Consider the following 12,500-nt stretch of genomic DNA (forward strand, 5'->3'; position numbering starts at 1 on the left):
TTATTCAAATTGTTCATATACTTAATTCATTATTCCATAATTTAAACAAACACATGGGGAAATCATCCAGAGACTATTGACTTCCGGGATGAGAGTGACGTTTCTCACAGGCCACGCCCAATGCGCCCACGTGACTCGGATTCTCCTGGCAACAGGGCAGAAGCGTCTGTGCGGAGAAGGTGAAAGATCTGAGCTGCAGTGAATATTAATCAGATCTACTCTGGCTTTATTCGCACCTTCTGTGGGGTAAGTGGGGTGTGGTGGGGAGATGAGTGTGTGTTTGGTATGTGTTAGAGTCGGAGTTAGCTCACTAGCAGCTCTAACATTAGAGCACACTGATTTGTGAAGGGGGAGTGGTGGCTCCAGCGGTTAAGGCACTGGGTTGCCGATCGGAAGGTCTGGGGTTCAAGCCCCGGTATCGTCAAGCTGCCACTCTTGGGCCCTTGAGCAAGGCCCTTAACCCTCTATGCTCCGGGTTTCAATTACGAGGGAAACATCAAGGTCCGTGACGTCGGAGTGACGCGGGGCCGCCTTCCCGTGGGCTCACCACCTGCAGGAGGGACCGTGAGTGACGGTGCTGTGAGGATTGGGCAGCAGTCGAAGGCGGGGGTCTGCTTAGACTGCTGCCCCCGCGACCCGAATTACGGATAAGCGGGAGAAAATGAATGAATGAATGATTTGTGAAGATGTATAATACAGAAAGGTGGTGAGAAGGTGCAGGATCAGGACTTGGGGGAGGGGAGAGGTGCAGAAAGAGCACCATGATGTCTCTGTGAGCTGATCTTAATGCTCATAGAGACACAGTGAGACACAGTGAGACTCAGTGAGACAGAGGGAGACAGGGAGAGAGGATCAGCCCACTTAATAGGATTCAGCTGCTTCCAAGCTGCACAAGAAACATCTCCCCTGTGAAATCACCAGTAACTCACTCAGATCTTCTGGGTTTTATTTCTGGTATTTCGTGTATAAAATAGCAGGTGCATGTGTGCAGGGTAAGTTTGCCGAACAAACCCACATCCAAACAGGAGAAATGTGTGTGAAATCTGGGTTTCATGACCTTCCTGTGTGTGTGTGTGTGTGTGTGTGGGTGTGTGCGCGCAGGTGTGAAGGTGTGCTATGTGTGAGACGTGGTGACTGTGCTCTCCAGCAGCATGGGGAAACTGCAGAGTAAACTGCGTCGCCGCTCTGATCTCTACAGGTCAGACTCATTATATCTACCCCTTATTTATCCCCCTGTCCTGTCACTCAACATCCTCTTACCTGTGCAGGGCCGGAGAGGGGGCGGAGCCTACACCTGTACACCAGGTGGTGCAGTATGAGCCGGCCCACTCCGACGCTGTCAACTGTGTGACCTCGCTGAACTCTGACCTGTGTGTGTCAGGTGGGAGTGACCAGGTAAGAGCAGTAGAGCAGGCTGTGTATGGGTTATGAAGTGTGTATGAGGCTGTGTATGGGTTATGAAGTGTGTATGAGGCTGTGTATGGGTTATGATGTGTGTATCAGGCTGTGTATGGGTTATGAAGTGTGTAGCAGGCTGTGTATGGGTTATGAAGTGTGTATGAGGCTGTGTATGGGTTATGAAGTGTGTATGAGGCTGTGTATGGGTTATGAAGTGTGTATGAGGCTGTGTATGGGTTATGAAGTGTGTAGCAGGCTGTGTATGGGTTATGAAGTGTGTAGCAGGCTGTGTATGGGTTATGAAGTGTGTATCAGGCTGTGTATGGGCTATGAAGTGTGTAGCAGGCTGTGTATGGGTTATGAAGTGTGTATGAGGCTGTGTATGGGTTATGAAGTGTGTAGCAGGCTGTGTATGGGTTATGAAGTGTGTAGCAGGCTGTGTATGGGCTATGAAGTGTGTATCAGGCTGTGTATGGGTTATGAAGTGTGTATGAGGCTGTGTATGGGTTATGAAGTGTGTATGAGGCTGTGTATGGGTTATGAAGTGTGTAGCAGGCTGTGTATGGGCTATGAAGTGTGTATCAGGCTGTGTATGGGTTATGAAGTGTGTATGAGGCTGTGTATGGGTTATGAAGTGTGTAGCAGGCTGTGTATGGGTTATGAAGTGTGTAGCAGGCTGTGTATGGGTTATGAAGTGTGTATGAGGCTGTGTATGGGTTATGAAGTGTGTAGCAGGCTGTGTATGGGTTATGAAGTGTGTATGAGGCTGTGTATGGGTTATGATGTGTGTATCAGGCTGTGTATGGGTTATGAAGTGTGTAGCAGGCTGTGTATGGGTTATGAAGTGTGTATGAGGCTGTGTATGGGTTATGAAGTGTGTATGAGGCTGTGTATGGGTTATGAAGTGTGTATGAGGCTGTGTATGGGTTATGAAGTGTGTAGCAGGCTGTGTATGGGTTATGAAGTGTGTAGCAGGCTGTGTATGGGTTATGAAGTGTGTATCAGGCTGTGTATGGGCTATGAAGTGTGTAGCAGGCTGTGTATGGGTTATGAAGTGTGTATGAGGCTGTGTATGGGTTATGAAGTGTGTAGCAGGCTGTGTATGGGTTATGAAGTGTGTAGCAGGCTGTGTATGGGCTATGAAGTGTGTATCAGGCTGTGTATGGGTTATGAAGTGTGTATGAGGCTGTGTATGGGTTATGAAGTGTGTATGAGGCTGTGTATGGGTTATGAAGTGTGTAGCAGGCTGTGTATGGGCTATGAAGTGTGTATCAGGCTGTGTATGGGTTATGAAGTGTGTATGAGGCTGTGTATGGGTTATGAAGTGTGTAGCAGGCTGTGTATGGGTTATGAAGTGTGTAGCAGGCTGTGTATGGGTTATGAAGTATGTAGCAGGCTGTGTATGGATTATGAAGTATGTATCAGGCTGTGTATGGATTATGAAGTATGTATGAGGCTGTGTATGGGTTATGAAGTGTGTATGAGGCTGTGTATGGGTTATGAAGTGTGTATCAGGCTGTGTATGGGTTATGAAGTGTGTAGCAGGCTGTGTCAAGTCAAGTCAAGTCAAGTTTATTTCTATTGCGCTTTTCACAACAGACATTGTCCCAAAGCAGCTTTACAGAAATCAGCAGTGAAGGTGAAGGTGTGTGTGTATCCCTGATGAGCAGCCTTGGAGACTGTGGCAAGGAAAAACTCCCTTAGATGTTATGAGGAAGAAACCTTGAGAGGAACCAGACTCAAAAGGGGAACCCATCCTCATTTGGGTGACATCAAGAGTTTGATCATAAATCTTTCAACACTACAGAACACTGGAGAGTGAGAACTAACATGAGTACTGGAGTATAAGATTATAAGTGATGTTCTTTCTGCAGTCTTATACAGTCTATATGGTCAGTAGCTCCTAGTTTTATAAGCTCAGCATTTGTGATCATCACAGATCCAGCATGAGCTTCTCCATGCCAGAGCCTTTAAACACTCCAGGAGGTCCAATGTCAAACTCCACACATGTAGCGGGATCCAAATGGCACTGGTACGTCTCTAGATGGTTCGGGATGTTTGCGAGTTCTGCATCTACTTCTTCAAAGGTCCGTAATCATCACGAGGTGGGACGTGACTGGAGCTGGCCAAACCTCAGGAAGCCTCGGGATGGGGAGAGAAAGAGAAGCAGTGGAGAGGAATTAGCGTAGCTGCTGTTCATGATATTAACAGCACAAGTTGATAATGTGCATGTGATCAGATGTTCTGGAGCACAAGGTTGTGATGTGATGTGTGTGATGTGTGTTATGTGTAGGCTTTGCTAAAAAGATATGTTTTTAATCTACACTTAAACTGGGAGAGTGTATCTGAACCCCGAACACTGTCAGGAAGACTATTCCAGAGTTTAGGAGCTAAATGTGAAAATGCTCTACCGCCTTTAGTGGACTTTGCTATTCTAGGAACTACTAGAAGCCCAGAGTATTGAGATCTCAGGGAGCGTGACGGATTGTAGCGTGTTAGAAGACTGGAGATACATGGAGATAAACCATTTAGTGCTTTATAAGTGAGTAGCAGTAGTTTGTAGTCTATTCAAAACTTAACCGGAAGCCAATGTAGGGACGATAAGATTGGGGTTATATGATCGTATTTTCTTGACCTAGTAAGAACTCTTGCTGCGGCATTCTGAACTAACTGAAGCTTGTTTATTAATGATGCAGGACATCCACCTAGTAATGCATTACAGTAGTCTATTCTAGAGGTCATAAACGCATGGACGAGCTTCTCTGCATCAGATATAGATAACATATTTCTTAGCTTAGAAATATTTCTAAGGTGAAAGAAGGCTGTTTTTGTTACTTGATTGATGTGATTTTTAAAAGATAAGTTGCTGTCTAAAATAACTCCCAGGTCTTTTACCGTTGAACTAGTAGTTACAGAACATCCGTCTAACTGCAGGCTGAGATGCTGGAGCTTCTGTGTACTATTTTTTGGGCCGATGAGCAAAATCTCTGTCTTATCAGAATTTAAAAGTAGAAAGTTGTGGGTCATCCAATCTCTTATTTACTTAACACACTCAGTTATGCGAGCTAATTGAGCTGTATCGCCTGGTTTGGATGAAATATATAGCTGGGTATCATCAGCATAACAATGGAAGCTAATTCCATGCCTTCTAATAATATTTCCTAACGGAAGCATGTATATTGTGAAGAGCAGGGGTCCTAGAACTAAACCTTGTGGCACACCATAGTTCACTAGCATTAGCCTGGATAGGTCTCCATTTAAATCTACAAAATGGTAACGATTGGACAGGTAGGATTTAAACCAGCTTAATGCCTGTCCCTGAATGCCGATGTAATTTTGTAAGCGATCGAGGAGAAGATCATGATCTATAGTGTCGAACGCAGCACTAAGATCTAGTAAAACTAATAGGGAGATGTAGCCTTGGTCTGAAGCTAAAAACAGGTCGTTAGTGATTTTAACTAGAGCAGTTTCTGTGCTATGATGGGGCCTAAAACCTGACTGAAACTCTTCAAAGATATTGTTCTCCTGCAAGTGGTTACATAACTGGGCAGCGACAATCTTTTCTAAAATCTTAGACATAAATGGGAGATTTGAAATTGGTCTGTAATTCGATAGCGTGTTTGGATCCAGATTAGGTTTTTTAATGAGGGGCTTAATAACTGCTAACTTGAGGGATTTAGGGACATGACCTAACGATAGTGAGGAGTTAATAATATTTAAAAGAGGCTCACCAGCTGTATATAACACTTCCTTCAGTAGTTTAGTGGGAATTGGATCTAACTGACATGTTGTTGATTTAGCTTTCATAATAGCATCATACAGCTCTTCCTGTCCTATACATGTAAAACAGTGAAGTTGTGGGGTTGTAAGTACGATTGTGTCGGGAGATGCTGTCAGAGGTTGAACTGCCACAATTGTTTTTCGAATGTTATCTATTTTTTCAGTGAAGAAATTCATAAAGTCTTCACTACTAAACTGTGATGGAACACATTTTTCAGATCCCTGATTTGTAGTTAGTTTCGCTACAGTACTGAAAAGGAACCTGGGGTTGTTTTTGGTTGTTTTCTATGAGTTTGCTCAGGTGTTTAGCTCTAGCAGCTTTTAGCGCCTGTCTGTAGCTAAGCATACTGTCTTTATACGCAATTCTAAATACTGTGTATGGGTTATGACATGTGTATTAGGCTATGCATGTGTTATGAAGGGTGAATTAGACTGGGTATGAGTTAATAACTGTGTATTAGGCTATGTATGGGTTATGAAGTGTATATCTGTTCTCTCTCAGGCAGTTGTGGTGTATGACTGGAGAGTAGGAAAAGTGTGCAGATGTTTTCATGGCCACAGTAAGGAGATCACAAAGGTAACGCAATAAGAGCATTTATAACTGTTTATTACACGTTATAACCTCTTACATCTTGCATACACCTCACATATCTAACACAGTGAGACATTAATCCTGTGTGTGTGTGTGTGTGTGTGTGTGTGTGTGTGTGTGTGTGTGTGTGTGTGTGTGTGTGTGTGTGTGTGTGTGTGTGTAGCTGGGGTGTTTTGCAGGCAGTACGTGGATCTTCAGTGCATCTCGTGATAAGTCAGTGTTGATGTGGGATTTCACAGGCGGACCGAACCCCATCCAGTCCTTCTGTGGACACGAACTCGTTGTCAACGGAGTCGCTGTCAGCCCAGGTCTCTCTCTCTCTCTCTCTCTCACACACACACACACACACACACACACACACACACACACACACGCACACAGAACTGAACCGTTATGTTAATAATGTGTGTTATAGACGGGTCGAGACTGTGCACTGGCTCTCGGGATAACTCCATGTGTCTGTGGGACGTCGAGAGCGGCAAGTGTCTACACAGAAACACCATCTCACGCAACCTGGTAAGAGAGCACACACACACACACACACACACACACACACACACACACACACACACTTCATACACACCCCACACACTTCATTCACACCTCATACACACCTCACACACTTCATACACATTTCATAAACACCTTAGACACTTCATACACTTCATACACTTCATACACACCTCACACACTGCACACACACATCATACACACCTCACACATTTCATACACACATCATACACACCATATACACAAATGTAAATAATGTGTTAATTTATTCACATAATCACTTCTAAATCCTGAAGCATGTTATTGAATAACTAAACTGCGCCCCCCCCTCTCTGGATCAGGTGACTCACCTGTGTTGGGTTCCTGGAGGAACATCAATAGTCCAAACCTCAGAAGATAAAACCATCAGGTGAGTTCTGATCATCATCTGCCTCCATTTTAATGACACAATAATCAGATTCAGTGAACTTTGTAGATGTGTAATGTAGGATAGGTGTGTGTGTGTGTGTGTGTGTGTGTGTGTGTGTACAGAGTGTGGGACAGTCGGACGTGGCAGGTGACGAACACGTTTCCAGCTAAGCAGTATATCCAGACGCACTGTGACGTGAACATGAACCACTACCACCTACTGTCCAGCAGCAACGGCTTCGGGGGTCACGGCTGTGAGGCCACGGTGTGTGTGTGTGTGTGTGTGTGTGTGTGTGGTACACATTTGTGTATGTGTATGATAAATACTGAGCACCTCAGTTTGCTGATGTGTGTGCGTGTGTGTGTGTGTGAAGCTCTGGGACCTCAGACAGCCAGGCTGTAAGGTGGTGGAGTACAGGGGACACGTCCAGACCACAGCGTGCTGCGTGTTCCTCCCCACAAGCATCGGCTCTACTGCACTCGTTGCCTCGTCTTCACACGACAACTCGGTCAAGATCTGGGACCAGAACACAGCGGGTAACACACACACACACACACACACACACACACACATACAGAAATGTAAATAATAATTGTAAGGTATTAGTGTATAAAAGATATAGCAGGTAGTTATGGGTATTAATGTGTGTGTGTGTGTGTGTAGCGTGTTTGTTCACCCTGGCTCTGGACGGTTCGGGGCCGTTGTCGTCGTTAGCTCCGTGCGACTCCAGCGCTCTCCTGTGTGCCAGCTACAACTCGGGCCTCCACCAGCTGCAGGTGTCCGCGGGGGCGACCCCCAGTGTCAGGGAGGTGGCACGCTTCTGACCAGTGATAACGCTAAGGCGCACGCCAGCTTCCTGTCTGGATGGGGAAGGACGTCACACTCAGGGATACACTGCCATTCATCACGCCATCATTACTGCCCTACACACACCTCTCTCTTCACAAGCTCCGCCCACTAGTCTCAGGTAGTTCCTGATTACCTGTGGAGCTACGCAAACTATTAGCACCCCTTCTACCTCAGTGGAAATGTTGTGGGTGGGGGTTATTCTTTTTATGTGTGTGTGTGGGTTAGTGTTAGGGTTAACACTGTGTGTGTGTGTGTGTGTGTGTGTGTGTGTGTGTGTGTGTGTGTGTGTGTGTGTGTGTGTGTGTGTGTGTGTGTGTGTGTGTGTGTGTGCACAAGCATCAATACATGATGTTTCCCTCTTTTTTTCTAAACCAGTTATATCACACTGAAACACACACACCCACACATACACACACACACACACACACACACACACACACACACACACACACACAAACACACACACACAGAGCACAGAAGCTTTGTAGCATTTATGGGGAACCTGCTTTGGTGTTTCTTTTCCTCTGCTTTGCATTTACTGACCACTAATATATATAAGAACACTGTACACAAACAGGAAGAGCAGGTACACACACACACACACACACACACACACACACACGCATGGGATGACGCAGTATGGTCAGTGAAAGAAGTGGACACCTGCATAAAACCTCTTTATCAGCCTCCATTAACCAAAATAAAAGTAGTGTACAGCTACATCCTGTTCCCTGTGGAACACAGGATGCAAATGTTCCCTCACGTACACAGCGTTTAGCTGTGTGTGTGTTTTCGCTGCGGTTCTTCAGCCAGGTAAACACACACTCACAGCGTCAGAGCAGCGTGGTCTTGTTTTGCTTCTATATGAACTCATTGCAGGAAGTGAATCAAACGTGTCGTGTGAGCTGGAAAAAACTGAGCCAAAGAGTTACAGCACTGGAGATCAGACAAACAGAAGAGAAACGGTTCTATACACCCTCCTGGAACATCTACACACCTGCTGGTCTATGCAGGTATCCAATCACCTGGTGTATAAAACCATGCAGGAGCAGGTCAAGAGCTTCACTTGATGTCTTTTAGGCTCCACCCCCTTTTTAATTGAGACCCATAGATTTTTTTAATGAGATGTTTAATTGAAGCATCTCTGAGTGGGAGAGAGAGAGCGTCAAAATCCGTGGGAAAAAAAGACCTCACTGAATGTAGCGTTTTTAGTGTTTTTTTTTATTCTTTTTAATATTTTATTAGTTTATTATTGATATTAATTCTGAGATTCTGAAATAAAGATTTCTAAAAATAATCCACTTGTGTTGCATTTATTGCATTCGATTAGAATTTGTTCAGTTTGATTAGACAGATCAGAAATCTGATTTTTCAGACGGTGACACTGGGGACTCCCTCCATGACCTCAGCGGTGTCCTCTGTACACGCCCCTGTTGCTATAGAAACCATAACATGCTGGACCAAGTTTATTAACATAAACCTGTGATTAAGGTAATTGCAATTATATAAAAAACACTGAGCTCTAGACATGGTACCTGTACGAGTTATAATTAACTTGTGTGTGTGTGTGTGTGTGTGTGTGTGTGTGTGTGTGTCAGCATTATTTGACTACTTTGTGTGTGTTTCCTGGTGCATGTTATTTCTGTATGTAAATGCCACCACACAGCAGTGTACTAATGCAGGAAGAGAGAAAAAGAGGAAGACTGGGGGAGAGAGAGAGAGAGAGAGAGCAGAAGAAAGGAAGTGGGAGAACAGGTGAGAGATGCAGAAAGAAAGAAAGACGGACCCACAGCGATGAGGGCCGAGTGATGGATGGACTGTACAGAGAGATCAGTTGATCAGGTAGGAATAACATCACATCCCTACAACCACAGCCCTGTGTGTGTGTGTGTGTGTGTGTGTGTGTGTGTGTGTGTGTGTGTGTGTGTGTGTGTGTGTGTGTGTGTGTGTGTGTGTGTGTGTGTGTGTGTGTGTGTGTGTGTGTGTGTGTGTGTGTGTGTGTGTGTGAGACGATGCAGAGTTATTGTTACCATGCTAAAGAAGACCTCTTACAGCAAATGGCTTCTTATTAATGATTAAAGAATGACCCCTTTGTACTTTTTATCCTTTTAAGTTTACATTCAGTATTTTTCAAACTTCAATGTTCACAATCCAGAATGCAGCGTTGACTAACCTGGTACTGATTAAAGTCTGGTATATGAGAGGCTCCTGATTGTGCAAGGGAAGCTTTTGTGCTGTAGGTTCTGGACTCCTGTGTTGGATATGGGGCTTCATTTACTGAGGGGTATGTAAGATCATGCTAGCCTCCGACCCCCCTAACGAGCAAATAATAGATTAAATACCCTACATGCAATGCCCCCCTAACCCTAACCGTAACTCTACCCCCCCCCCCCCCACACACACACACACACACCATGTGTGGCGCCACTGTGCACTGAATATTACTGCATACCCCCCGTATTTGCGCCCTGGTCTGACACACATGCGGTACATGTACACAGCTCCAGCCTGCAGGTCAGGTGCAGACGAGTCACATGCTGGTACTTGCTGCTCTCTCTGCTGCTTTGCATGACTCTGTGTTGTTGCATTTCCAAAACAAATGTATCATTAACAGTAGGAAAGGCTTTTTGCTGGTTAAGAATCGGACACATGTGAAACTCACATCCTGGTGCGGTATTTAATGAATCGGTTTGTAAAGCAAATAAGCCAGATTGTGGTGTGTGTTTGTTTGTGTGTTTGATTTTCAGATGAGCAGACCTGACTCGCAGCAGCTCTCGAACAGCCATGGATCGCTCTCCTTACGCCCCTGACAGCCCCACGGAGCCCACAGCGCCTTCTACAACACCCTGCACCACCACGTCTTGCACCGTGGAGGTCAAGGAAGCCCAGGTTTTCTGTAATGATGACCTCCCAGAGCTGGAGTGTGCCGTGTGTTTCAGTCAGTTCAACAATGTCTTCAACACGCCCAAAGTGCTGCAATGTGGCCACACCTTCTGCCTGGAGTGCCTCGCACGCATCAACATAAAATCCTCTCAGCCCGACAGCCTGCAGTGCCCTCTGTGCAGAGCGTACACCCCTCTGCCCACCCTGGGTCTCCCCAAACTGGCGACAGACGGCGTGGTGCTGTCCTGCCTCCCCGAGGCCATGCAGCATGTCTACAGCATCCGCTTCAACCGCAACAGAGGCAAGCTGCAGGTAAAGCGCATCCCCAGCTCCGTCCCATGCTCCCCGAACCGTCAGCGCCGCAGCCTGGACCTCGGGGAGCCAGTCAACACTGAGCTGGAACAGGATCCACCCAGCGGTGTCTGCTCCTGCTTCACCCGGATCATGAAGAACCCTGTGTGCAGAGCCTTCTTTATGGTATCCAGCATTATATTCATGGTCTCCCTCACCCTCGCCATCATCTTCATCTTACAACGCAAATGACATTGCACTGTGCAGAGCTGCTGGCTTCCTAATGCATCTTCGGAATTCCTTAAATCAGTGCAGAAGTTCATTATTCAGGGAGCAACGAGGCACCTTCAGCTCCATCACTGCAGGAGGAACCGGATGCTCTGTGAAGAGAGACGATCGCGTGTTACCTTCTGATCTTGCTGCTTCATGTGAAAGTCCTGCTCCTGAAGCCTGTTGTGATGTTTATTACATTTCTCCACCTGCTGGACAGAAGATCTGACATAACTTGTTGATGTGTTTTCTTCTAAAACTGGAACGAACACAGGACAGAATAATAATAAAACTGTATCAAAACACTACCTGGAAAACTCACTCACACACACACACACACACACACACACACACACACACACACACACACACACACACACTCTCTCTCACACACACACACATACACACGAGTGAGACTCTCTGCAATGTCTCTACCCTCAGACACATTAAACACAACTTGAATGTATTTATAATCTTGTGTTTTCCTGTTTCATCGTTTCTCCCTCACACTTCCACTATGAGCTGCTGAGCTGCTAACCATAAACAGATTCAGTGTTACAGGAACTAGCCTGCTAGCTACATAGCTAGCCAACAAGAGAAAGCATTTAGAATATTATGGAGCTAGCTATGGTTCCTGGTGATTTTCAGTTGAACTAAAACTTTTACCTAATACTAAATATCCAGCTATCTACCAGCTAGGATGCTAATGTTAGCAAACAAAATGCTATGGTTTATGAAGCTCATGGAGCCGACTAGCTATCAGGGCTTGTAATTTATTTTCATTTAGCACCATTGAGCAATTTCTTGAGTAACACCAGCTAGCTAACGAGCTAAGATTAGCACGTAAATCAGATTAGTACGTGTTACAGTGGTCTGACAGCATGATTAGAAACACAAGTAGGAACCTTTGTTTTGGTGACAGAAGCTTCCAGTTGCCCTTTAAAAAAAAAAAAAAAAAAAAGAATAATATAAAAGGTTATTGCAGATGTTTATATAGAAAAATAAATAGAGTATTAATGAACAGAAAAGTACAGATTTAGATTAGTAAAGGTTTTATTTGAGCAAAATGAAGTGTGCCTGAGGGAAAAACTCCGGAATGATCCGGATGCTGGCAGGAGGAAAAAAGAAAATCTATACACACTTCAGGTTGACCTCACAGCGCTTTGCCTGGGGTTACAGCCGAAATAAAGGTAGTGCGTGATGGTTTTCTGACCACCAGGTAGCGCTGTGTGTTTAGAGTAGGTGCAAAGCTGTGAGTTGGAGATGCTTCAAAAATGACTGAGTCATGATGTAATGGAGAAATACTGGAGAGAGAAGCAAAGCAGGAACGCCAGCTGGAAGTGTTTCCTCAAAAACGAGAAATTTGTGGAATTAAACATCTAGGTCTGTACCTAAAATTCCCACTGAGTGTGTGTTAGAGTGTGTGTACAAGTGTGTGTCTCCTGTATGCACTAAACACACTCTCACACACAGGTTTTCAAAACGACTACAGAATCGCTGCCAAGTCATGATCATAAT

General features: G+C 45.1%; 2 protein-coding genes and 1 long non-coding RNA gene across 4 annotated transcripts in view; 2 read left to right on the forward strand and 1 right to left on the reverse strand.

Moving 5' to 3' along the window:
• The window catches only part of LOC310718388, a 70,612-nt gene that overhangs the window by 12,923 nt on the left and 45,189 nt on the right, over positions 1-12,500 (reverse strand). The gene's annotated exons all lie outside the window — the stretch shown is intronic.
• Positions 108-8,835, forward strand: wdr31 (WD repeat domain 31). Of its 2 annotated transcripts, none has more exons than XM_083527169.1 (10): positions 108-246; positions 1,102-1,198; positions 1,269-1,395; positions 5,681-5,755; positions 5,934-6,078; positions 6,186-6,286; positions 6,622-6,689; positions 6,812-6,953; positions 7,063-7,225; positions 7,353-8,835. In XM_083527169.1, exons 2-10 carry the CDS (start codon positions 1,152-1,154, stop codon positions 7,511-7,513), a joined length of 1,029 nt encoding a protein of 342 aa, XP_083383295.1. In that variant the 5' UTR covers positions 108-246; positions 1,102-1,151; the 3' UTR covers positions 7,514-8,835. The 2 variants fall into 2 exon arrangements, with proteins under 2 accessions (XP_083383295.1, XP_083383296.1); XM_083527170.1 differs by lacking the exon at positions 108-246 and adding an exon at positions 852-992.
• Positions 9,205-11,287, forward strand: LOC310718383 (E3 ubiquitin-protein ligase RNF183). Its single transcript, XM_083527173.1, has 2 exons — positions 9,205-9,380; positions 10,286-11,287. Exon 2 carries the CDS (start codon positions 10,323-10,325, stop codon positions 10,962-10,964), a length of 642 nt encoding a protein of 213 aa, XP_083383299.1. The 5' UTR covers positions 9,205-9,380; positions 10,286-10,322; the 3' UTR covers positions 10,965-11,287.

The sequence above is a fragment of the Silurus aristotelis genome (assembly GCF_946808225.1).
Source record: "Silurus aristotelis genome assembly, chromosome: 23".
Taxonomy (NCBI): domain Eukaryota; kingdom Metazoa; phylum Chordata; class Actinopteri; order Siluriformes; family Siluridae; genus Silurus; species Silurus aristotelis.

Coding starts and splice junctions, on each gene's coding strand:
- wdr31 (XM_083527169.1), top strand. CDS start 1,152: ATGGGGAAACTGCAGAGTAAACTGCGTCGCCGCTCTGATCTCTACAG. Junction 6,079..6,185: donor CGGAGTCGCTGTCAGCCCAG/GTCTCTCTCTCT, acceptor TGTGTGTTATAG/ACGGGTCGAGACTGTGCACT. Junction 6,287..6,621: donor ACACCATCTCACGCAACCTG/GTAAGAGAGCAC, acceptor TCTCTGGATCAG/GTGACTCACCTGTGTTGGGT.
- LOC310718383 (XM_083527173.1), top strand. CDS start 10,323: ATGGATCGCTCTCCTTACGCCCCTGACAGCCCCACGGAGCCCACAGCG.